The following is a 27,487-nucleotide window of genomic DNA, read 5'->3' on the forward strand; positions in this document are numbered from 1 at the left end:
GTCAGTAAACAAACAATCATATTAAATGAGAGGGGTTTATGCTGATGTAGATCGAGTGACAAAATGCATGCAAGGCAAAACTGAATTTTCTTCTCTCAAAAATAGTTTATTAACATTGGTTGGTTTCACCTAAATCAAAAACATCCACTACGGCACTAATTCGGTTTACAAAGCATTATAACAATGAGCTTTTGTATAAATCTGGATAATAGTGTCTTTTAATACTTCCAGAAAAAAGGAAGATAACAAAGAAAAGAAAAAAAACTTAGCAGGACTTGTTCCCATGGAAGAGATGGAGGCTGTGAAGGGTCAAGGGTCACGCTGAGCTCATGTTGACATGCTCGTGTTTTACAGGTCTGCTTATAGCTAGTGCGTTTCTGACACAAGGGGGCGTGGTCAACCCCCCAAGCATGAAGAATAAAACACAACCAATGGTCATGCTGTTGGGATTTTACCACGGCTTCATCCGATATGTAATTGGGTCACTTCTACTATGAGGGGTTTATGCTGTGTGGTTACATACTGTGGTATCATTGTGCTGTTCACCTGTGTGCTTCCACCATACCCCTCCTGATTATCCAGAATTCCTTGGCAAGTTGTAAACATGGGGGAATGGTTACATGGTCCATACTACAGTCTGTCTGTTTGTCTGTCTGTCTGTGTGCAAAGCAGTCTGTGTGCAAAGCAAGCTGTGTGACGTTGCCATTCCAAGATAAATGGTGTTGAAGCCGGGGAACCACAGTCCCCACCCACAACAAAAGAGGTAATAACATGACACTGGCATGTTGTTGTTTTTATGATACCATCAAACCACAACACACGTGGACCGCAAAGACATTCTTGAGTATATTAAAAGGAGGTGGGGACTTGTTTTCCGTGCAGAAGTCAGCCAAATCAAACGGGTTCCAGTGAGCCGAGGACAACCTGTGGATCTGACACAGACCTCACCTTACCCCCAGAGGGCGTACACTTATCCAAATACAGTGGTGTGTGTGTGAGGGGTCACATGACATTGTAACCCGGGCCAACCAACCAACCAATCAGAACAGGTGTCACTCCCACGTCTTAGTCATCTTTACTGGTAATCGCAGTGGTAATCACCACCATCTCTTAAAGATCACATGCCACACGGGAGAAGGGATCATGTGACTAGCTCTCACACACACACACACACACACACACACACACACACAAGTCCTCACAAGACACACACACACACACACACACACACACCTCTGCTTTAGCAACACTGTAATCTTATACACTCTTAGCCTGGTTTCAGGGAGCTGGGGACACTTCGCGCTGCTGACCGATAGAGCGCGCGTAAACAAAAGGAGGTGTGTTTCTGCTAAGTGTCATTAGCTTTAACCGTGGGAGACACGCTCAGGGGAATTCCTGCACTCAAGCAACAAGGAGGCGACACCCCTTAGAGACTCTAGGCTGAAGCCTGAACTGGATAGATACAGAGGAGTTCAGTATCTGTGTTCTAATCTCAGTCACACACACAGGGATCTTGCATTGCTTTCTCTCGTACACTCCTTTGGCCTATGAGGAAATATCATGCACGCGTGAAAAGAGCACATGATTAATAGGCATAGCAGTAAACCCAGTTAGACGCCGACTCTGGAAACGGTTGAATCTGGGCCGGATACGGGCCTGATGAGTTCCAGAGCCCACCACGGTTTGGTAAATTACGTCTCGTAGAAGCCAATTCATCAAACGCTGAAGTCCCCCTTCATTACAATCACGCTCGCTGCTCTAGTGGTGGCACATTTATCAACACAAATGACACAGCACAAGCAACAGCTAAGGTCAACCCGAATACCTGGGTAAGGTCATCTAAATGCCACTGACCTTCTGCGATGCGTTGTGGGAAGTTTAATCTCGGGGCATTATTCCTCGATTAGTGTTTTTAAATCCGAGGGAGGACAAACTGTGGCGACAGTGACTGAGTAGAACAGACTGGCAGAGTGAAAACTGGGGAAATGTGTGTCCTCTGATTGCTCTACCCATCTGCTTCTCTGGTTGCCTGAATCTGACAACATTCCAACCATTCTGCAACCGGCAACAAACACCTCTGTGGAGTTCCCCCTAAAGCAATATATATGGTGAACCTTCACCGGCTTCTGGACATTTAATCGCCTAGTCATGGTCTTGCAGAGAACTCTCAACCAATACAAAGCCATTTCATATAAAACATGGTTCCTTCACAGCAATGTGCTTCTGACTGACATGCTGACCAGCTATCTGAATCTGTGTACTAATTTAGCATCTAGTTATCTAGTCTGTCATCTCTACCGTGGAACAGAAGGCACACAGGTCGCCTGTCAATCACGTTGGGAAGGCACTGAGCAACCACCACCTGACTTTCTGCTGTCTCTCTGACCTGCCGTCAAAGCCCTGAGGGCCTCGTGTGAGGGCCCCTGCGTCAGGGGCGTGGGGTTAGGGTTTGGGGTGGTGTTTAGGGTCACTGGTGTTTTTTTCAGTGAGCAACAGTCAGCAGCACCCTTTGCTCTACTGTGTGGAGAAGGAACAGGAGAAGGCCCAAACTACACTACCCGTGAACAAAGTACGTGGAAAGAGGCTGATTTCCTCCTGAGTGAAAAGATACTTCAACCTGTGCACCCAAAAGGCACTGAATCTACTGCTTAACCCTCAGACTGAAACAAACATGACGCCAACTGAAGTCCATACTGTTGAGTTGAATATCAGCTGGGTGTGTGTGTGTGATAGGTGGGAGTGGTCCTTTGGCCGGTGACAATGAAAGTCCACATTTCACAATGACGAGGGGGCAAGACCAGGGTACCAACACAGACACCAACTACCTTTTCCTTACTGCACAACGAACATAAAAACACAAAAGACCCATTGTGCTGACAGAGAGAAATAAATCAAGGCAAAAAAAAAGAGGAAAGTGTTATATCTAATCTGTGCTACAGCCCAGTCTGGGTTGCTTTTTTTATTTTTATAAATGCATGTTTCCTTTTTTGTTTACTTTTTTTTTTTCTTGCACTTGCGCTCATGGTCCTCCTCTGGTTGGCGTGAAATGTGACATACAGTACATGGATGCTGTTTGGTAAAGACCTCCCTCCTGCGTTTCTTCCATTTTTTTTCTTTTTCATCTTCTGTCAGTTGGTGGTGCACGGATATGGTGAAGAGGTGGGGTATATATATATATAGATATATATATATATATCGGGGATATAGGGGGAGGTAAGGGGAGTTACAACCGCAGGGATTCCCCCCTCCTCACAAAAGGAGGCATCCACTCCTCTTCTTGCGCTTGCGCACCTGCAGCGCCGCCCTTGTGGCCATCTCGAACACGTCACGCACGCCATCCTTGGTCTTGGCCGAGCACTCCAGGTAGCCGAAGGCGCTGATACGGTTGGCCATGTCCCGACCCTCCTCTGGCTTCACTGGCTCCTGGGAGACACAATGCCAGATATTATTGTACAGATTTTTTTCTATTGTGTGATACTGTGCAGATACTTTCTAACAGTATGTGTGCCCTAGGTATTGAACCCATGACTTTGGGTTGCTAGCACCTTCCACCGCCAGTTTATCTACTGAAAGACCACCCCCCCCAATCTTCTGTTTGAAAACTCAAATATCAGTCGAGCTCTGTAATCCACACTATAAATTACCCAAGAGTTCCTAGTACTAGCCGCCCCGCCCTCGACCCCCTCATCCTGAGTTCCTGCGTCGGCCCTCTGACACACATTGTTAAAGACTTCCTGCTGTTAGTCTTCCCCTGCTAATGACTGAGGCGGCTGGAAGGTGGGTCAGCACTCTGTGGGATGCCCTTCCGTTAATATCACACCTAATCCTGCCGCGTCCGCACATCGCCTGCGCCCCGGGGTCCGCTGTAATACAATGCTCCGTCACGAGACGGGATAATTAAAGCGGTTTGGAGAGCTGGGTTTCTTCAAGTTCGTCACAGGAAAGACCCTCAGGAGTCACACACACACACACACACACACACACACAGGCCAGCCAATGTCAACACAGCTACCTGGAGAATCTCTTTACGTCAGAAGTAGTCAATCATGGTAGAAGTAGTAGTAGGAATGGACTGCTCTGTGACTTAATTCAACCACTCATTCAGGTTGTATAATCTCTTTCACTCCCTAACCCTCTTTTTGGTCAGCTGTCTTTGCTCTCCCACACTCACTCACTTCATGTTCACTGAGCGAGATAGAGAGGAGCAGAAATAGAGGAGAATAAAGAGAGAGCGAGAGAGGGAGGGAGAGGAACAGAAGGAGAAAGAGAGACAGAGAGAGAGAGAGAGAGAGAGAGAGAGCAAAGAGATTGTTGCCATCAACTCTTCCTTTTGCCCTTGTCCTCCTCACCTCCTCCTCCTCTTTCTTTCTCCCTCCACCACTCTGTCCCCCCTCTCTCCCTTCCCTCCTCCTGCCTTCTCACCTCCATCTCCTCCTCTTCCTCCATTCCTTCCTTCCTTCCTTCCTCCATTCATTCATTCATTCATTCATCCATCTCTCTCTCTCCCTCCCTCCCTCCCTCCCCCCATCCCTCCCTCCCTCCCCCCATCCCTCCCCCCATCCCTCCCCCCATCCCTCCCCTGCTGCAGAGCTGATTGCTATGCATGGCCTGTGTGAGCCCGCTGAGTCCCCTTCACGCGGCGATGCTCTGCAGTCAGTGTGTGTTTTAATGAGGGTCTCTACATCAGCAGCGGCGGCGGCATTCCACTGACTGGACTGGAGGGGGCTAGGGTCCATCCGCCCATCACCGTCTGCTATTGTAAATGCGTGTGTACACATGTCAGGACAAGAAAGCAAGAAAAGAAAGAAAGAAAGAAAGAAAGAAAGAAAGAAAGAAAGGAGACAGAGAGCAAGAGAAAAAGAAAGAAAGTAAAGAAGCTAACAACTGGAGTGAGGTGAAAGGGTTTGAGCACGTGATAAGAGGTGTGAGTTAGCATGTGCTAAGGAGCATTCAGGAGGATGTGGATAGAGGGCTGTGGTTGTGAGTTAGCGTGTGGTAAGGAGCGTACAGTAGGCAGGTGTGTGGATAGAGGGCTGTGGTTGTGAGTTGGCGTGTGCTAAAGAGCATACAGTAGGATGTGGATAGAGGGCTGTGGTTGTGAGTTAGCGTGTGCTAAAGAGCATACAGTAGGATGTGGATAGAGGGCTGTGGTTGTGAGTTAGTGTGTGCTAAAGAGCATACAGTAGGCAGGTGTGTGGATAGAGGGCTGTGGTTGTGAGTTAGCGTGTGCTAAGAAGCGTACAGTAAGCAGGGCTGTGGTTGTGAGTTAGCGTGTGCTAAGGAGCATACAATAGGATGTGGATAGAGGGCTGTGGTTGGGAGTTAGCGTAGGCTAAGGAGCAAACAGTAAGCAGGTGTACAGGCTGCCAGCAGGGAGGTAGACAGCCCTTGGAGATCAGCTTTTTCTTAATTAAAGACAGTAGGATGCTGACAAGTTGGATGATGAATGGGGGACAGAGAAGACCGGAAACCTGTGGAGTGACTGGGCAGGGATGCTCTGTCTGTGTGTGTGTCTCTGTGTGTGTTTATGTGTGTGTGTGTGTGTGTGTGTGTGTGAGTTTGTTCGTTCATATGTGTGTGTTTGTGTGTGTGTGTGTGTGTGAGAGAGAGTCTGTCCGTACCTGTTTCATCTTGGCCAGCTCCCGTCGCGTGTGCTCGTCGTTCCTCAGGTCCTTCTTGTTCCCCACGAGGATGATGGGCACGTTGGGACAGAAGTGCTTCACCTCAGGAGTCCACTTCTCCGGAATATTCTCTACAATGACGAGAACAACACACATTGAAATATTACACACACACACACACACACACACACACACACACACACACACACACACACACACACACACACACACAAACACACAATCAATATTCACACACAAACACACATGCATACAATTAACAGATCAAACACAAAAATATTCCAAACGCAAGCACATTCATTCTCAAACTACATAAATACAAAACATGAATCATGGCCATTTTATGTGCACAAGCCATCATTACAGTCTTTCCTCCATCTCTGATTTAAGTCCTACATACCAGTCCTGTGCATATTCAGCTGATTTAAAACTACATAATAAACGCTTAAATTATGATCTGAAGTAGTTTCAAAATGTGGATTACACAATGTCCATAAAGAAGGAGCTGAGTGTGTTGGATTAGGGACCAAGCACACAGTCCAATCCTCCTGGGGGCCTCTGGTTATTCAACGCGCTGGTTATAGAAACGCACTGACAGAACCTGGTATTGTACCAGTGCGGCTCAGTAGTAAGCGATTGGGTTCGGGGGGGATTAGTACGAATTTAGGGCAGAAGCAGAGAAATTGGACATAAAGAAATGAGAAATCAACTGAGTTCATCCTCGCATGTGAGGATATGAACGTTCATTATCATCTTATCATCAACTCTTAGGGAGCACAAAGAAAACTGGGGCCGAGCTGACACCATTTTCTTACAGTTATTTTCAAAGGGCTTTCCATATGAACGCCTCTCTTATCTAAAAATGACTTTCTCTCATTTTTTCCCCCTCCATCTCTCTTGCACACACCCACACACACACGGCCCATTAGTGAACATATATTACCCATAATAAAAGTCTTAAAATTGCAAGAAGAGCGTCCCAGGTCCCATCACTCTCCGTGCACTGCACAGATCTCTAGAACATCCGCTCACCTAAACTGTCAGGGCTGTCAATGGAGAAGCACATGAGGATGACGTCTGTATCGGGGTAGGAGAGGGGCCTCAGCCTGTCATAGTCTTCCTGTCCTGCTGTATCCCACAACGCCAGCTCCACCTGTGGGACGGACACACACACACGATTTCAGACATGATGGAGGAACACACATCATACTACAAACTTGGAAATATGCAACACAGTGGTATAAACACACAACACCAACAACATTATACACAGAACGTACCAAACTTAATGATGAGGCAAAGATGGATTTACAGGAAAGGTTCATAAGGGTTCAACAAATGCCCATGATGCACTTTGATATGAATGCCATCAGAGTATTAGTTCCATCAAACATCCATCCAAAACAAACAACAAATATATATTTATATTTATAGTCAGTTCAATGCAACACCCCAGCAGTTATCAGTAATTACTCTGCAAAGCTTTGCCAGCTTATCCTCTGATGAAAGTATAGCATCAATCTGAATTAGCCGAGAGAAACAGACCTCGAGGGCTCGGAGCAGCCACTGCACAGAACTTTCATTTAGGCAATGTGGCTCAAATAAAAGCAGGTATGCAGTTCCTGGAGTCTATGTTAGTCTATGCTAATGGCTAATGCTAACTGGACGTTTTATCACTGGTAAAATGATCAATCGATCTTCATTCACTGGCTACTACACGAATAATGATCTATTAATCTTCATTCACTGGTTACCACACTAGTAATGATCTATTGATCTTCACTCAGGCCTGCATGTGAGTGTGTGTGTGTCCTGTCCCCACTATATATATATATGAACGCGTGTGTTGCAATGTGTCGTTTGTGAATAAAAACTGACTGAAGTCAGCCTTGTTTGTTGTTATCACACTGATAATGATCTATTGATCTTCATTCACTGGTTATCACACTAATAATGATCTATTGATCCTCAATCGCTGGTTATCACACTAATAATGATCTACTGATCCTCATTCACTGGTTATCACACAAGCAATAATCTATAGATCTTCATTCTCTGGTCATCACACTAATAAACTCTGTGTGTGTGACTGAGTTTGTGTGCGTTTGTGTGTATGTGACTGTGTGTGTGAGTGTACGCGACTGAGTGTATGTGTGTACGTATGTGACTGAGTGTGTGAGTGTGTGTGTGTGTGTATGTGACTGTGTGTGTGTATGTGACTGTGTGTGTGTATGTGACTGTGTATGTGACTGTGTGTGTGTGTGTGTATGTGACTGTGTGTGTGTATGTGACTGTGTGTGTGTGTGTGTATGTGACTGTGTGTGTGTATGTGACTGTGTGTGTGTGTGTGTGTGTGTGTGTGTGTGTGTGTGTGTGTATGTATGTGACTGAGTGTAAATGTGTGAGTGTGTGTCTGCGGAAGGGACACTCAAAAGGGGGAGAGAGGAAATCATTACAGAAGTGCTCTGGTTTGAACCCTTCGACACACACGTCCCCCCAGGGAGTACAACATAAACACCACACCAAAAGGAGGAAGCAAAAAAAAAAAAAAAAAAAAAGCATCAGAGAAAAAAAATCCTGGGAACAGTCATGGCTTAAAATGGAGAATTGAAACCATGTGAGCTCTTCCTTGGGATTCATCATCTAGAAACAGACTCTCTCTCTCTCTCTCCCCCCCCCCCACCCATCCACACACAAATACATAAACATACTGCAAAAAACGGTATTTGACACGGCCTTGCCTATTCTTGGACTGATGTACACTTTGTCTAGAGAATCTCTTCTTAAAGCAGTGTTGATAAACACATTAAAAAGACTCGTTTGCCAAAACTGGACATAACGAGCGGACGGCAGGCTGTGGGCTACAGCGAGATCCCACGCTCCTCTGGGACTTTCGGGCCTCATTCTGCCACATTAGCTCGGGAAACTTGGACAGGGCTCGGCGTCATCCAATCACAGAAGTAATGGATTCAATTAGATTAGGGGGAGCGGACGGGGTAAACAACACCAGATACCTTTCTGCCTCCCTTGTGATCACCGCTCTCTTCAGGGGAACCTTACAGGGCCTGATTTGAGAGTCATCCTGATCCTGATAAATGCTTTCCAGGGAAAACAGCTCAAGCCTCACGCCGCAACGAGATGATGCTAGTCGAGATAGATGCAGGACCACGAGAAGCAGGTATTACGCAATGTTCCCCAAATACAAGTTCACAGGGTTTAACAAAGCGTGGGCCACTACCCACACAGAGCCCCCACACAGATGTGCATATGTTTGTGAACGTGTGTGTGTGTGTGTGTCTTTTGTGGGAGAAAAAGAACGGAAATGGAAAATGAAGGAGTTTATATTTAGCTCTTTTTTTTTCAGCCTCACAGAAGGTGTGAGAATGAGAATATGAGAGCCCCTCAAAAGTATCAGTATCTAAATGTGGGATGTGGGGTAGAAAAGATTGCCTAGTTCACTGAACTGCATCAAATAAACCTGGAAGCAAGGCAGTTGTGGAGGAGTATGGCCCGTTGGGAGTGGGGTGGTCGGGTTTGGGAGACGTCAGTGTATTCTGGGTTCCATAGCGACGGGGCTCGGATCCTTAGCTCAACATTTCCTGTACATGAAAAACAATGCTTTCCCTCCGCCCTCCGCCCTCCGCCCTCCGCCCTCCCCCCCCCCCCCCATCAGAGAGGAAATGAGACGACTCGTTTATCAAGGCAAGTGGGGGTGGGGGTGTTAGGGGGAGTCTGCAACTGGGGACGGCCAGACATCCCATGTTTCCAGTTTGAACACAGGAAACCGGAGAGTGCGGCCATTTCCTGTTTTTCACCAGACTCCTTGATGCACTTGGTGGTCAGTCCAGTTGGGGGGGTTGGGGCTTTTTTAAAGAGGGGGGGGGGAAGGTGCTGGGCTCTGCAATATCTGCCACGCCCATCTGAAGGAGATCGTCATGGCAGCATAGCACAGATCCGTTCTCATGACTAACCCTGTGGTCATCGGCGTACCCTTTCGCCAAAAGTGGAGTCTCCTGATGGCTCCTGCTGATTGGCTAAATCCGTCACGGTTTCAGGAGCGAGGGTCGGGGAGTTCGCTTGATAAAGTTATGATCTTGCATCAGATTATAGTTTCTATTAGATTGGAGGACAAAGCTTTACTAAAACTGCCCCAAGCTGAGCTGCTGAACGCTCTGAGAAAAACACGCTATAAGGTACGGTGAGGCACCCAGGCAATGTCTAACGTGTATGTGTGTGTGCGTGCTATATCAGCTGTTCAACACCTTACCATTTAATAGCTTATGGAAATGAAATGAGCCCTAGGGACTATGTTATGGCAGAGATAGTGACACACACACACTCTGAATTCGATCTCTGCATTTTACCCATCCAGGGTAGTGATACACACAGTGAGCTGCTTTATATATATATATATATATATATATATATATATATATATATATATATACAGCCGCGGAAAAAATTAAGAGACCACTTCAAAATTATCAGTTTCTCTGGTTTTACTATTTATTGGTATGTGTTAAAGTAAAATGTACATTTTAGTTTTATTCTACAGTGCCACTTGAAAGTATGTGAACCCCTTGAGCACTTAAGCGTTTTCTGTTGTTTTACCATGATTTTTCATTTTTTCCATAGATCCATCCATAGATGAAATGTCAGGTTTATGTTTATCATTTGCATGTACTTGTTTAGAGGAAATTGTTTGAGAAGCTGAAAAACTACATGAAACATGGAATTAGACCATTTCAAAAGTAAGTGAACCCCCAGCTGAATTGATAAAGTCAAGCAGGTAACAGATTCAGTGAAACTTATTTGGGTGAATAATTAGTCAATTGAGCAAACCGATCATCTGAGACATCCTTAGGGAAAGGTTTGGGCAACACAGATTAAAAGAGAGAGGAAACCAACCAAACTACTGTAGTGCCAAGGTGTACCCACACAGATCAACAATGCCGAGAGGAAACGAGATATCCGAGAACATCAGGAAGAAGGTACTGACAGCCCATCAGTCTTGGGAAAGCTATAAGACCATCTCCAAAAGATTCCAGCTCCATCCATCCATCCAAGACAAATAATTTTGAAATGGAGGGCATTCAACATGACCGCATCTCTGCCTAGAAGTGGACGCCCATCAAGACCATCACCAAGAAGCACCAGAAGAAGAATAAATCAGGTAAAAGTCAACCCACACATCACCTCTAAAGAGTTTTGGACCTCTCTGGCAGCATCTGGGGTAAATGTACATGGGTCTACAATCAGACGAAAATTGTTGGTTTTGATCGTGACAGAATAATTCTATCTCGGACTCATCTGTTTAAAGAAGGGACTTCCAGAAGGCCTTTGGTTTATCCAAGTGCTCTCGGGCAAAGTTGAAACGGGCAGTTTTGTTCTTTCTTGAGAGCAGAGGCTTCCTTCTAGCAACCCGATCATGAATGTCATGTATATTCAATTTTCGTCTGATTGTAGACCCATGTACATTTATCCCAGATGCTGCCAGAGAGGTCTGAAACTCTTTAGAGGTGATGTGTGGGTTGACTTTTACCTGATTTATTCTTCTTCTGGTGCTTCTTGGTGATGGTCTTGATGGGCGTCCACTTCTAGGCAGAGATGCGGTCATGTTGAATGCCCTCCATTTCTAAATTATTTGTCTTGGATGGATGGATGGAGCTGGAATCTTTTGGAGATGGTCTTATAGCTTTCCCAAGACTGATGGGCTGTCAGAACCTTCTTCCTGATGTTCTCGGATATCTCGTTTCCTTTCGGCATTGTTGATCTGTGTGGGTACACCTTGGCACTACAGTAGTTTGGTTGGTTTCCTCCCTCTTTTAATCTGTGTTGCCCAAACCTTTCCCTAAGGATGTCTCAGATGATCGGTTTGCTTAATTGACTAATTAAGCACCCAAATAAGTTTCACTGAATCTGTTACCTGCTTGACTTTACCAATTCAGCTGGGGGTTCACTTACTTTTGAAATGGACTAATTCCATGTTTCATGCAGTCTTTTGGCTACTCAAACAATTCCCTCTAAAAAAAAGTACATGCAAATGATAAACATAAACCTGACATTCCTTCTATGGAAAATTGGTGATGAAAAAAATGAAAAATCATGGTAAAACAACAGAAAACTCCTAAGTGGTCAAGGGGTTCACATACTTTAAAGTGGCACTGTATAACCTACTGGCAACATTCCTACCAAATTTCAAATAAAAATATTGTCATTTAGATCATTTATTTGCAGAAAAATGACAATTGGTCAAAATAGCAAAATTGATGCAGTGTCTTCAGATCTCGAATAATGCAAAGAAAACAAGCTCATATTCATTTTTAAACTACACAATACTAATGCTTACACTTAGGAAGAGTTCAGAAATCAATATTTGGTGGAATAACCTTGATTTAAAATCACAACTTTCATGTGTCTTGGCATGCTCTCCACCAGTCTTTCACATTGCCGTTGGGTGACTTTATGCTACTCCTGGCGCAAGAATTCAAGCAGCTCGGCTTCTTTTCATGGCTTGTGACCATCCATCTTCCTCTTGATCACATTTCAGAGGTTTTTTATGGGATTCAGGTCTCGAAATTGGGCTGGCCATGACAGGGTCCTGATCTGGTGGTACTCCATCCACACCTTTACTGGCCTGGCTGTGTGGCATGGAGCATTGCCCTGCTGGAAAAAACACTTCTCAGAGTTGGGGAACATTGTCAGAGCAAAAGGAAGCAAGTTTTTCTTCCGGGACAACGTTGTACTTTGCCTGGCTGAGGTTTGTAAAAGACCATAAGGATTGAAAAAGCGGACTGGAGGTTCTTCTAAGTTCGTCTTCTCTGATGAGTCCGATTTCACAGTAGGTGCAAGACTCTCTGGCTTGTAGGCCTCTCCAGGTCTCCGTCTAACCATCAGACGACCATGTGTTGGGCAAAGCTGAAAATTGGACTCATCAGAGAAGACGAACTAGATGACCCTCCAGTCCGCTTTTTTCAATCCTTATGGTCTTTTACAAACCTCAGCCAGGCAAAGTACAACGTTGTCCCGGAAGAAAAACTTGCTTCCTTTAGCTCTGACAATGTTCCCCAACTCTGAGAAATGTTTTTTCCAGCAGGGCAATGCTCCATGCCACACAGCCAGGCCAGTAAAGGTGTGGATGGAGTACCACCAGATCAGGACCCTGTCATGGCCAGCCCAATTTCGAGACCTGAATCCCATCAAAAACCTCTGAAATGTGATCAAGAGGAAGATGGATGGTCACAAGCCATGAAAAGAAGCCGAGCTGCTTGAATTCTTGCGCCAGGAGTAGCATAAAGTCACCCAACGGCAATGTGAAAGACTGGTGGAGAGCATGCCAAGACACATGAAAGTTGTGATTTCAAATCAAGGTTTTTCCACCAAATATTGATTTCTGAACTCTTCCTAAGTGTAAGCATTAGTATTGTGTAGTTTAAAAATGAATATGAGCTTGTTTTCTTTGCATTATTCGAGATCTGAAGACACTGCATCTTTTTTGCTATTTTGACCAATTGTCATTTTTCTGCAAATAAATGATCTAAATGACAATATTTTTATTTGAAATTTGGTAGGAATGTTGCCAGTAGGTTATAGAATAAAACAAAAATGTACATTTTACTTTAACACATACCAATAAATAGTAAAACCAGAGAAACTGATAATTTTGAAATGGTCTCTTAATTTTTTCCGCGGCTGTATATATATATATAATTATCCAAAACTTTACCGAACTATGAATGACGGGTGAGACCCGAGTGATGTGACACTGACCTGCTTGCCATCCACTTCGATGTCAGCGATGTAGTTCTCAAACACGGTGGGCACGTACACCTCTGGGAACTGGTCCTTACTGAAGACGATGAGGAGACAGGTCTTTCCACACGCGCCATCACCCACAATCACCAACTTCTTCCGGATGGCAGCCATACCTGTGCGAGAGAGGAAAGGAGAGACACAGGGAGAGAGTGAGAGGGAGAGAGACTCATGTCACCAGAGACTTACTTACAATGGCCATTCACAGGCAGTGGTTCAATAACGTGCTTCAAATCGAAGGGTGCCAACAGCAGCTGTATGGATTTTCACCAGTTTGAAAGACAATTAACTACTCTGTAATGGCAAGAACACATCTCTTACACACACACTTACACACACACACACACACACACACACACACACACAGTTATCTATGCTGAAAAAATAAAAAGAACAATAAAATGGGAAAAGTCCCTTCTGTAGTTCTGACGAGCAGGAAAGTCCATTCAGGGTAAACTCAGGAGGGGGGGGGGGGGGGGGGGACAGGGGGGGTTGGGACAAGCTGGGAGGGAGGAAGGTGAGATCAGGCTACTCACCGACCACACCCTGTCCTTTCCCCTCCTCACCACAGCGGACAGGAAAACAGGGCACAAAAATGGCCGGAAACCCCAACAGCTGGAGAAGCAGTTGGCCATTTCCCCCAAGTCCTCAGTCCAAAACAAATTACACTCCTGCAGTTGGTTTATGATCCATATCCATGGTCCATATGGTTACTTTTGACTACCCTAGACAACTTCTGCAGGATAATAAACGTGTCATAGGATACATAGGTTGTTTTGTAGCTACCAGATGGGGCTACAACTCTTCCAAGTTTTCAAGGATGAAACGTAATCTGGCTATTGTCTGGCCGCTGGTGCGAAGAGACTTGTGGAGGCCCCTTTGAGGGGCTGCTGTACACTTCCAGCGGATGCCATGCTGAAAGACATGAGCTAATAGGAGTCCATGCGCTGTGTCTGGGGTCTACTGCAATGAGACTCTGAGGGGAGTCTGCCTCATCCTGCTGCCTCTGGCTGAAGGGCGGTCGGTCGGCCGGCGCAAAAGCCTCCGAATTACATGAGGATCAGAAGCTCCGGTCACAATTTCGTTGGGATAGGGAAATGCTTTACCAGTGATATTCATTACGGTTACATTTAGTGTCTGACCCAGTTTGGAGTCTCTGCTACAGCAGCACAAACTAGAGAGGAGGCAATACGTCATGAGGCGTGGCAAGGACAATGAGCACGGAGGGCCAATCCAGTTCGGAAATGGGCAGGGAAATGTCGTTTCTTTGTTTTGTCTTAGTCACCTTCAACAAAAATAGCAACACCACACAACACCTAGTCTGCGTATATGCAGAAACAATACGCCAGGAAGGGAAGCAGTAGTATTAACTCCGGTGCACGATCTTAAGTCGTTTATACCACTGACATACATTCAAATCCATTTACATGAACATGCAGGTTCATTACAGACCTCCAAAGGTTATGTAGCAGATTATTTCAAAAACAGAATAACTTGCAGTGTTCCGACACTGACAACAATGATAACATTTAACAGGGGAGGAGCCTTGACGTCTCTGAAACTGATATGCAACATAGCTCAAATCCTATACCCATCCACCCAGTACCCACCCCACCTGATCCCCTTGAAATAAACCCACACAGAAACATTGCCGGCACCCAAAAAAACATTGCAAGCCATTAGGTGGAAAATCATCGCTGTCGCTGGTACTAATGACCCTGCTAAGCTCTCTCGCCCCCTGAAGAGTCGTTCTGGGAGCACACAATGCCACAGCAATTCCACCGACTGGCAGGCAGGCAGGGTAAGCTGAGGGGTATTCTGGCTCTGCGGTGATCAAAGGGTGACGTGGCTCCCTGACTCTCCAGGCCCCTGCAGTGAGTGCGGGTGGGAAGTGATATTGGGGCTTGATTAGAGCGGGCATGATGAATGGGTGGCACTGGCTGGGCACATCTGTGCATTTTGCACCCACACACACACGCCCCAGCTCCCCAGCCTAAACACCCCCCCCCCCCCCCCCCTACCTCCTCCCATCTGCTTGCTCGCTCACGTTCTTTCTCCATCTCTCTCGCTCTCAGTCTCGCTCTCTCAGCCAAATCTGTCAGACATTCCCTGCTGCAGTCTGGCCCGCCACCAAAACAGCCACTTATCACCCCTGCACTGCTCGTGGCGAGCTCAAAAAACCCAGCAGAGTTAATAAATAAAAAAATAAGCAAATTATTTTTGTCCCCGCCAGGCTGCCGTTGACGTCTCCCACTCAGCCACTTTGCAGCATCTGTTGTTGTTGTTGTTAATATTTGCTCACAAACATCCAAGTCAATGTCTGGTCATCGAGGCAAAAACAAAGAAGAGAATTTGAAAATTAAGAGGGTTGGTTTGACCTGGGGGGGGGGGGAAGAGACTTCTACCCTTGGCTCCTCTCAGGCAGAGGTAGTATCTGAGTGTTGTCTTCTGTGGAATGGAGGGCAATGTGAAAAGGGCAGCGGGTTGACCAGACAGACGGAACTAGCAGGACAAAAATCACAGGCGTCTTCCCAAAACGAAGAACAGGGAAAGAACCACTGACAAAGAAAATCAGGGTAGTTTCCTTCAACACTGTTTACAGGAAAGACAGTGCTTTCCCTCCACTTCCCCCCTTCAAATACTTTCCTTTCCCCTTTGGGTGTTCGTTCATTAGTCACACTCGTCATATCAGAGGAATGGCTTCTTTCCTGTCCACCTGCTAGCATTGCAAGAGGTCTGAGGGAAAGCAGAAGCTTTCCATGAGGAAGTGGAAGAAAAAGAAAAACAGACTCGACCACTTACTGGCAGAGGAGAGTTCGTGGACACAGATAACATTGAGCTAGCTCACACTGGCCGCTGAACCCAGGGTCATTGAAATCAGTAAGAGTACAAGTCCACACTGGCCCCTTCCTTTCCACCTAAACCAGCAGCACTTGTATCTTAAAGGTTACAGTTCTCAGCTCATAAGCATTAGCACACTTTTTAAAAAAAAAAGGAAGACACAAAAGACGACCTTACACCATAAAATGGAAATCATTGTCATTTCTCAGACTCTTTTATCCAAATTATCTTACAAGGAAATTGCATTTATACATCAGGAGCTGTTTAGGGGTTCGGTGTCTTGCTCAAGGACACTTACACACTTGGTAAGGAGAAGTAGGGGATCGAACTCGCAACCTCCGATTACTTAACGACTCCTCTACCCTCTGTACAAAAGTGCCATTGTCTACCCCATTTAGTGTTGTGATGGTTCATGGGTGCAAACTGAGCTAGTCCCAGCTGCCGTGCTGGTAGATAATAGGTACTGGGAGTGGCCATCTTACTTAGCTCAGTGGAACACCAAATCCTCCCCTTGACCTGTTTGTTTGCTCCCTTGAACGATTTGGCAGGGGTGAGATCAGGCGTGCGCCTGCTTTTGCACAGTAAACATTGACCCCGTGTCTACTACTATGGAACCACCCCTATCCGTTCCCAACATTAGGTATGCTCCTGAAATTCCACCACTCATACACTGCTCACAACATACTTCAAATCAATCCAAATGCTTCTTGTAAGCAAACTATTACACCGGATCGCCTTCAAATGAACCTGGAACCTCGTCTATCTGTACCCATACTACCCACACTTTTTATATGACCCAAAACAAACACAAAAAAACACACAATACTCCCCACCATCATAATCATCTCCTGTGGGCCTGTGGAACAATGTATCTTACTTTCAGACCGTATTGAAAAAGTATCCCAATTGAAGAAGTCCTAGATCTACGGGCGCTCTGGAGTAATGGAAGACCTCTAAGTGCTCCTGAATGGGGGCGTATCATCTGATTAGAGCCGAGTCGAGGTGAGGTGAGACGATAGAGGAGAGGAGCGTTGAACAGCACAGCGAGAGCCTGAAGCTCACCCTGTGAAGCAAACCCCTGCTTCCTGCACCCTTCCTGGCCCAGGCTGTGTTTGTGTAGGCCCAGGCCCTGTAGGCGGACCCCAGGATCCGGGGTTGTGGGACTGCCTGGCCAGCGTGCCACTCTCCACATCAGGGGGTACCAAGCGCTAGGTGCCCATCATCTGCCAGCAGCTCATTACGCATGACCAGCGGGACACACCATCAGAGTCCCACCCAGCGGGGGGGAAAACCAAAAGGTTTGTTCCGTTGCACAGATGACAGGAATGTATGACAGAGCACGAGAGAGAGAGAGACACACACACACACACACACACACACACACACACACACACAATAATGAGAGAAGGCTGAAATGTAGATAGCTGCGTCATTTCCTGGAGTTATTTTGGTTTCATGTCGTCTCACTGTAATGGGTTTTTTGTCAACGTTTGGGACACTCCAAGTTTTTCCCTTCGCTCAGGAATGCCACCTTAACAACAGGCCAGATTAAACCTGTTCTTCTTGTTGGGCAGCCAGACAGACAAACTGAACATATGAGGAACGTTACAAACTGGCAAAAAGTGATCACATTACTGGTGAAAACTAAAGCTGGCAACTATCATTTTGTCAGAGATCAGCCATTTTATACATGATTAACAAGCTTTATGAGAGCTCCATCTGCGTACGGAGCTCATCTGTGTGATCACACGGTCATTTTGACAGAACATCCCAGTTACACGGAAACAAAGACGTTACTACAGAGACCAGACCACAGAGTTTCACCGCAGATGCTGAATTCCTGCAAGACCAAACATAGAGTGCACGATTCTAATCAAATATACATTTAGTCAAATCCAGCTAATTGCTCCCCACAGTCCTCTAGCTGTCCGCTCAGAGCAGCGGTTAAGAAAAAACTGTCCATAAACACTGGCCCTATAGACCCTTTCGCCGTTGGTAATCTAATGCTTGCGCGATGTAGGTTGCGCGCGCATTCTGGAAGCAAAAGAAATGGATTAAGTAAGTTCATACCTACATTCGCTTTATCCTGAAGATCTCGAAAGTTACATTAATAATAATATTAATAATTAATAATAAATTGACATTAAGTGATGGAATCCAACTTCCCGATCCATATTCGATCAAGGATTGGATAGTTGACCCATCAAAATGGCCAGCTATCGAGTGACCAAATATTAATACATACTTAATTGAAAAACAATTCCAACCAGCCAATGTGGTTCAGATGTATGCAAGGGAGGGGTGAATTTAGTATTTTTTAAATAACAACCAGAATTGCGGACAGTACTGTTAACAAAAGACCCTGATACGTCAAATGGCCTGCAAACTGAGAAAGGATGAAAAGCCTGTACTGTGCTCTCTCTCTCTCTCTCTCTTTCTATCTATCTCTCTCTGGGGTGATGACCCAGAAACCCCCTTTTTGTCCCTCAAAAAGTGGCAGAGATGATTGTCACTATCTGGCACTTTCTGTCTGATAGAACTACAGCGGTGGCTAATGGAGGCAGGGACGTCCACTGAATAATGTTCGGCTGAATGACTGTGCCCATCAAGAAGAAGATTGCCTCAGAGAGTATGGGCGCTCTCAGTGATGATGGCCATACAGGTTGATTTGCTATTTGAAGCGAAATGAGAGGTTCAGTCAGGTAATACTTCACTCACAGCAAATGGATACAGAACACACACTTCATTTCACTTCAAAATACACACAATGTCCCTCAAATGTCCTAATTGTGTAGCCATCTCCAGTAAGACAAACTTTAACTAAGAAATGGTAGCAAACCAACAAGGGAAAGTTCTCTTCGTCTCTGGCAGCAGCAGAAGTTAAGAAGACAGGTTTGTGAGCTGCCTGGGTCGGCTGCATGGACTCAGCTCCTCGTACGCCTCGTGGAGGAATGTTTCACCATGGGTGAGTGTGTGTGTGTGTGTGTGTGTGTGTGTGTGTATGTTTCACCATGAGTGAGTGTGTATGTGTGTGTGTGTGTTTCACCATGAGAGAGTGTGTGTGTGTGTGTGTGTGTTTCACCATGAGTGAGTGTTTACATTGAGCCCTGAACACTGTAGGGAGCCTGAGGGTTTGTGTGTGTGTGTGTGTGTGTGTGTGTGTGTGTGTGTGTGTTTTTGTGTGTGTGTATGTGCACAGGAGAGAGTGTTTGGTAGGCCTGGGAAGTCTTGCAAAGTGAGTGTTGCCTTAGCACCTAAAACATAATCCTTTTATGCAAGCAGCTCAGCACATATCGTCGGCATCCACTGATTAAATGAGTGACCTTTGAACCCTTGGCCTTTGACAAAACCTGCTGGCGCTGATAGCCAAAGCAGAATCTGGCTGACAACCCGGGACGTAAAAAAGGCACAGGTGGACCAAGGTGATAAGCCTTACAACTGCTTATCTACACACACATAAACTGACATCCCACAGAACACAATGAGGCCTACGAACTCCAAAGCAAACTTTTACCTGAACTAAGAGGGAGATAACTGGTTTATTTAGCCTCAGTTTATCCAATTGAACTATATCTGGCTCTGATGTAATGGATGTTTGCACCGCTCACCTATAAGAAAATTACTCTTTTGGTCTTTTCAACATCTGCTTCCAATGAATATGAAATGGACCTAAACTCAAACAATCAAACGGATCGTTTTCAAAGAGCCTGTCAGATATAAGAGAAGAGACTTATGATTTATGGTCGACCAGAACAATAAAATAGTTAACCAGTGACTGGACTCCTACAGTATTATCGTGTGAGGAGGTACAGTAAGCAGTTCATGAATACAGGGAGCTGTGGAGCACGGAGCGGCGTGTTTGGGATGGAAAAACACTGCCAATTCCTCAGTGACTCAGTGTCCTTAACCCTCATTGTCTGCCATAGCAGTACAATTTACCAGACTTGTCACTCATCTCACCCTCACTCCCTCTCTCAGAAAAAAAACAAGAAATAATTTTAGATCATCTCACCGATGACAGTCTCTTCTCAACGGCAAAGGTCACCGTGACTTTGAAGAGGGCAGTCATCAGAGTTAATGACAGATGCAGAGCAAGACAAAAAAAACAATTCCCAAACCAATGCCTACTTTAGCTCTGCTTCGCTCCACTCAACGCTCCGTCTCAACTCAGTCACGTTATTCAGGTCTTGAGCGCCTGTCTTGGCAGAACTTCCTGTTGTAACTTTCGTTTCCCAAATAACAAAGCGACATGCCACGGAAAATAACCACAATGGGTCCCCTCTTTGGGAATGACGAGCACTAATGCAAACGTGTGGGCCCTGGCAATACTACACTACAACAGGCCTGCCGAGCCGTGTTAAAGTTGACAAGAGAGAATGAGAGCAAACAGGAGAGTCCCCTTAGATCCACTGTTGCCTCACCCCCCTGTTAATAAGCAGCTCGGTCCCTGTTCCAAAGTGTCCTGACACCACAGCCAGGACCAAGGTTACGCAACCGGGCCAACCAGCTCCGTCACTGGACTCACAGGGTGGGGCAGGTCTCCTACTCTTCTCGGGTGAATAAAGCCCTACTCACTTCCTCGAAGGGCCAACGGTGTGAAGAGCAGCCCCCTCTGCTTTTCAGGGTCAAAGAGGGCACACCATTTTATTTTATTTTGTATTTTTTTTCCTGAGGGTTGTGGGTTGGAGGGGGGGGCTGATGGGAGGTTGGGGATCTTTGGCTTTTGTTGTTTATGTTGTTGTAAAATCTCAGAAAAACATGAAGGATAACGCTATTACCTTTGTAATTTCATTTTCTGTATAACCCTAATGTGCCCTCCATTCAATAAATATATATAAAAGGGTGCACACAAAAGAGGGCACGGTACGCACTCCACCTAGTCACCTTAATGAGCTGAATGCAGAGCCCAGCTGGGGTGACGACCGGCAAATGTCATTAAGGTGCAGGGACTCGTTTTACCTTGACGACAAATCGCGGTGACTAATTATGGTAAGTCAAAGCAACTCTTTTCCTGTCGTAAGCCTGCAGCAAGGAAAAAAAAACTGTTGCTGCGTTAACCGAGGGGCGGGGGTGTGTGTGTTATTCTGATCACACAATTGTTCTTCTAGGAAATAACAACTGGATCTTGATAATAAGCCCAACAGCCTGAAGTTTGTGTAAATGAGGCCAAGAGTGGATTGAGCTTCGCCTAACATAAACAGAGTGTCTAGTTTAATTTGCACGCTGTCTGCTGAGGTGTTTTTTGTTAAACACCCCAGTCCGTGTCACCAGTCCTCTTTTTGTCGACATTGGGAGGCCGAAGATACACCCAGGTTTGAAAGAAAAAGGGCCCATTTTTGGCACCATGTGCATCTTTACAAAGAACTTGTGGAGATCAGGTTCATTGGTAGGGAGTATGGTATGACTCACTGTTTGGGTGTCTGTTGTTGACAGGGATTAGGTGAAACGAAGACTGATTCAGAACTGATCATTTGCCAAACAGCGAGGCAGGAAAGCCATCAAACCGCATAGTTTACATTCCAATGAAAACAAATGAGACAGCCGGAGTCTTGCTACTGTTTATGGTGTTCAGCGAGAGGAACTGGAGAAGGCCGCTGGGAAAATAAACTGGCAACAGATATAAGCACGGCCCCTGTATTCAGAACAGACATAAGCACTGGCCTTCTGTATTCAGAACAGATATAAGCACGGCCCCTGTATTCAGAACAGACATAAGCACTGACCTTCTGTATTCAGAACAGACATAAGCACTGACCTTCTGTATTCAGAACAGACATAAGCACTGACCTTCTGTACTCAGAACAGACCTAAGCACTGACCTTCTGTTCTAGAACAGACATAAGCACTGTCCTTCTGTATTCAGAACAGACATAAGCACTGACCTTCTGTTCTAGAACAGACATAAGCACTGACCTTCTGTTTTCAGAACATCTTACTTAGCTGGAGTGCCTGATGACATTTGTTTACCATTCAGTGCTATTGTCAACACATCTTACAGTATGTATGTAACCTAAAATGGACTGGCTCATGGAATGATATTAAAAACTAGTCACCGCCACGTCCCCCCATAGGTGACTGTACAGCTTGTGGGCGCTTGACATGGGACAAAGCATGACATTGTTGGGTACGGTCGGTCGTCTACTTTTTCAAATTATGAGCGTAATGATTTTCATAGTACAGTGATTTGAACACAAACAACCTTCAAGATCTTACCGGTTCTGAACACTTGCCATATTCCACTTTCAGTCGGGCTTTGTTCACAGTTACCCTGGTAGGCCCCTGGGGCAGCTGTACAGTGAAGAGCTATTAAAGTTCCATAGAGCTGTTAATCTCCACGTAATGGCACCTCATCACACACCAGTAGGGCTGTAACGATATTGGATCGAACCGAGAAATCGCGACACTCTGGGCCACGAACCTGCATCGCGATGCAAGGAGGCAGAACCGCGACATGCCCTCAGCGGTCACTTGATACAAAAAGTGTGGTTCGCTAGTAAAGGCGGCTGCTTGCTTCAGCGTTGGGGTTAATTGTTACGCAAAATGTACTCAGTGTAGTTCATGCTCCCAAAGGTTGCGCGTGTTGTCATGAGCCTGCCATTTGCTTGGCAGATAGAAAGCTGTTTCCCTAACAGAAAGTCTGAAGCTTGAAGTTCTTTTCAAATCTTTGCTTGGTTAGCACTGCTAAACTGAGCAGACATGCAGACTACATTTTAGTAATCTCATCACGTAACATTCGTTTTCTAAAAACAATCACATAGTATTGCATGTTTTACTGTGATAGAAAATACGTTAGCTTAATGCTAACGTATATGGGAAATCCTATAGAGACCGCGCTAGGTATTAGCATCAATGAATTCACGTTAATGTTTTTGTATGAGCCTGACATTTGCTCTGCAGATAGATAACAGGTTCCGAAGTTTGTTGAATGTTTTTCAACAGCATTGCTTTGAGTAATAAAAACCTCAATATTTGGTTATAAATTGTTTCTTCATTTTTTTTATAGCTCATAGTTATTCTAATGTAAATTAGAAAATATATTAAAAAAATCGCGAGGTAAAAATAATAATAATAATAATAATATCGTGGGGTGTATCGAACCGTGGGTCAAGAATCGTGATACGAATCGAATCGTGAGGTAGGTGTATCGTTACAGCCCTACACACCAGGTCATAAATATCTAATTGTTCTGCTCTAAATGAGCAAAAAAAAGCTGCCTGAAATAAATGGTTCCGGCACCACTTTTACAAGACTAAATAATAAAAGCAAGGGCAGTCTGAGCGGATTGACGCACCCAATGGAGCTGAATGGGTACTGATGAACTGGAGAAGTGGATAGGACAAGTATGACGTATGACTCGCAACACCACTTTAGAGAAGGGATTGCCTCCACTGCCATTACATTCGGGGGATGTCTTCCCAGACCAGGCTTGCACTGACTTTCAATCATGAACGCCAGGTCCATTTAGATACACATTTTGTCCGGAGCGAAGCTTTAAACTCTGACAGGGGCATTTACTCAGGTGAACAGCACAGACCAACAAGACAGTCCACAGATGTCTTAGAAGAGATCGCCGCACTGTCTGAGATCAATTATTCAGAGCAATCAGATTGTGTGGCCACAAATAACCGTGATAAAAAACCCAAGAATAAACCACCATAAAAGATTACAACGTTGTTTCCTGTTCCATGCAGTCGGCACCTTACTCAGTGCTCCACAGCCAGTAGGGAAAGGATGAAGTATAAATCCAGAAAGCAGCCACTGTGTGCCGAGACCAGATGGTCAACAGTCATATAAATGACAACAACAAAAAGGCAAATACTTCCCACACAGCGATATTGTGACCTTTCAACACGTTTTAATGATGTGCCATTTGAACCAATAATGTCAACATGAGGTTCTTCTTTTCTCACCTGTATCACACTATGCCCTGGGTTTAAAATGCTGTAGATATATGGAATTATGTCAGTGTGCAGACTCAACCCCTTCAACATATTGGAAGCCATACCTGCACCTTTACTTCAGCTCATGCTACATAAGCACACTTTCTTTCCACACACACACACACACACACACACACACACACACACAGTGGTGGAGGGCTCATGACTTTTTTTTTCTCAAATTGATTTGCGATAAGAAATGAGGCCTTGGACAAGGCATCTCCAATGAGAAAATCTCAGGTTATCACATTACCTTCCGGCAAAAGCATGCCGGGCCCCCTCAGTCACAATCATTGCAGTGACTCATTTGTCTAGCTGTGGTGAAACGGGAGCAGATTGGGTCAAGGCTCCGTGACACAACAGGGACGGCACGCTGATTGCTGCCTTTTGTCAACCCTGAAAGGACAGCGTCACAATCAACAGTGACATGTTTTTAACACACAGTGGCATTAATATGACACATGTCACTGCCAGACTGGTAGGCTATTAGTAAGAAGAAGGAGCAGCTCTGATTTAAAGCTTACGAACAGGCCACAAGAGACACTTGCTTTGACTGAAGACAAACCACTTGCAAGACTAATTGGTCATTAAAACAATTAAATTCATTTTTTAATTAACCATCAGTCTTGACTCCTGCCTCTTTTAGAGGGGAGACATGTACATTTTCTAAACACATTTTGAAAGCATGGCTTGAAGTGCGCAAGCATGTGACATACATTAGAAGTTGTTGTTTGATGGTAGCAGGTAGGCCACTGCAGTCTATAAATCTACGCTGGTCCTGAACACATGGGATGAAGCCTAGGACTGATGCATTACGATTGGTCTTTGCTAAAGGTTTTCGAAAAATAAAACTGATAATTGCTAATTAAAAGGAGAGATGAGGTGCACCATTTAGACAATAAAAATCAGTAGAGCGAGGGTTAACGAGGTTGGCTAATACTTATGGCCGATAATGACTCCACAGATGGTCCACGCTACACGTCTTTTGGAAACATCCGAAAAACCGTGACAGTCTGGCCGTTGAACTAAAAATAGCCAACATTTACGCATTCCTGACTTCTTTTCAACAAGTATCCCGATTGACACCATATGGGTGAGCTATCTATGGGGGCCCTGAAACATAACATAGCCTTAATTTAGAGTTTTTAGAGAGGATAGTAGGTCTATTGCATGTTCTTACAAGGCTTCTGCTTTAAGTTTCAATGGAGCACGTCTGAGTCGACAAACATTTTGTCCTAATACATGGGTGTTTTCAGCTCCGACAGGACTCGTTTACTCAAACAACGCCCTTAAAGCACTAGGGCTCTTCGTCCCTCGGTGAAGAGAAAATATAGACTACTCATATATAAAACACAAACGGACTTACCACAAAATAGCTTGACCTGTGTCGCCGATCGCTAAGTTTTAATCGCTTCTCAAACGCAATCTTTGGAACCTTTAGCAGAGGTACAACGCCCTATGTTACCGCAGCAGAGCCGCTTAGCAGCATAAAGTAACACTTGGAGACTTGTTGCCTCCAGTGGAGTGCAGACCTGATACTGTTGCGATTAAAATGAGTCAGACTGAAGTATCCAGCTTTTACCGATATAAGATGAATATGAAATGAACACAGTGATGGCTTAGAGTGAGTACGTTTAAATGAATCCTGGTTTTACTAAATGTGACACATTCTTAACAAGTAGCGTCTCATGCCAAGTTGCGGATTAGAAATAACTACTTCTGGTCACGAGCCACCACCTACTTTTTCCCACACCGAGGAAAAAGTAGGTTACCATTCCTCTGTCTCTACGTCTGTAAAACAAGATTCAAATCGGTACCAGCCAAAGAGATTACCCTTACCTGGTTTCGGATTCCTTCAATTTTACTCTTTCTGACTCTTCCGTCTTACTAGCCCTTCTTGTCAGCTTCACTGCAGTGAATTACACGGTGTAGGCTATATTGCTAAGGAACGACGGTCGGCTGGCAAACACAGATCCTCCCACTGATAGGAAGGAAGGCAGCGATAGTGGCGCCCAATCTCTTGGTTAGGGAGGAGGTGCAGCCGTTGGGATGCTTGGGATCCCTCCCTTTCCACTGTTAATAATCATGACATCATCCCCAACAGCTCTGGTCGGTTAGACTGGTAGGCAGGCAAGACCTATGTGCTTGTATTTTTGGGAGGGGAAGGGGGATAACGTAATGTAGAATGCTGAGTGGAATAAATCAGACGCAAAATTGAGTTCACTTGCGATTCGAAAGGGTGCCTCTATGAACTCTCCCCAAAAAGGCTTCCAGGTTTTGTAGTTGAATAAACAACTAAATGCACCAGTGTGCAAACCAATGAGCAAATTCTTTAAGCCCTTTTGTACAAACTACTAATCTCCCTTTGACCTGATTTCTGAGAGTTTTCTCCCTGTAAATAACAATTTCTTTGATAGCCCCACATGTATATGGTCTGTAGCTGATGTACTGTAAGTGGAACTGAATGCCACATAAAATCATAGGCTATGTTCTTTTTTTCCCAAACCCACTGAAATCTAAAATTTGTGTTAAATGCAATTTTCCACAATGTGTTTGTTTTATATTAAAAAAATGAAATCACTTCTGGGTCACATAAGTATTTAGAAGCCATAATTCTCACAGGAGCTTCAAATGACAGCCAGTAAAGCTGGTAAGGTGTTGCTTCATGTCAGAGATCAATCTGTTTGTCCTCCTACTCAGGCAATGTGTGATTTCAAATTAACAGCAAATCTATTTCACTCAATTTTGACTAAGAACAGCTTCATGTGTGGATGACAGAAAGAGGAGGCCTGTTTTTATAAAGCAAAAGGTTTTATTTTTGCCCAAATTTACACTGTACAGCAATACATCACAATGGACAGAGGTCATTTGAGAAATAAAGCCATGTTACAGCACAAAATGAGTTTGCTATGGGGGTGGTAGGCTACAGTGTGTGCATACGCACCATGCACCGAAAACATAGAACAGAGAGTATTCTCCAAAGTCTCTCTCCGTGATCTCCTGTTGTTCATGAAGTAGTAGTAGATGTGTTTTCTGTGCTCTGCATGATGGAGAGAGACGCACCTCCTCTCTCACCAAACGCGCTTCGAAGCTTTCCACACAGTAAGACAGCCTTGCGTCAACTCCTCAGCAAAGCCGACTCGTCTGCTTGTGTGATGGAGTTCAAGTCTTCCTACTGTAAAACTACATCTAAAAACACCTACCAGCTACACAGGGAAAATCTACAGCGGCGTTGAGGTGGCGAAGATGCCCGGC

At 45.0% G+C, this 27,487-nt stretch overlaps 1 protein-coding gene across 1 annotated transcript; it reads right to left on the reverse strand.

Moving 5' to 3' along the window:
• Positions 1 to 98: 98 nt before the first annotated feature.
• Positions 99 to 26,204, reverse strand: LOC308370870 (rho-related GTP-binding protein RhoA-D). Its single transcript, XM_080845599.1, has 5 exons — positions 26,072 to 26,204; positions 13,410 to 13,567; positions 6,672 to 6,792; positions 5,622 to 5,752; positions 99 to 3,423 (listed from the first exon to the last, which is right to left on the reverse strand). The coding sequence occupies exons 2-5, from the start codon at positions 13,563 to 13,565 to the stop codon at positions 3,250 to 3,252; spliced, it is 582 nt and encodes a 193-aa protein (XP_080701725.1). The 5' UTR covers positions 13,566 to 13,567; positions 26,072 to 26,204; the 3' UTR covers positions 99 to 3,249.
• Positions 26,205 to 27,487: the final 1,283 nt, after the last annotated feature.

The sequence above is a fragment of the Sprattus sprattus genome (genome assembly GCF_963457725.1).
Source record: "Sprattus sprattus genome assembly, chromosome: 10".
In the NCBI taxonomy this organism is placed as follows: domain Eukaryota; kingdom Metazoa; phylum Chordata; class Actinopteri; order Clupeiformes; family Clupeidae; genus Sprattus; species Sprattus sprattus.

Bases quoted from the DNA above. Each gene is read 5' to 3' on its own strand.
- LOC308370870 (XM_080845599.1), bottom strand. From the start codon at position 13,565: ATGGCTGCCATCCGGAAGAAGTTGGTGATTGTGGGTGATGGCGCGTGT. The intron at 5,753-6,671 runs GTGAGCGGATGT...TCGTCATTGTAG, and splicing joins TGACAGCCCTGACAGTTTAG to AGAATATTCCGGAGAAGTGG. The intron at 3,424-5,621 runs GTACGGACAGAC...TGTGTCTCCCAG, and splicing joins AGCTGGCCAAGATGAAACAG to GAGCCAGTGAAGCCAGAGGA.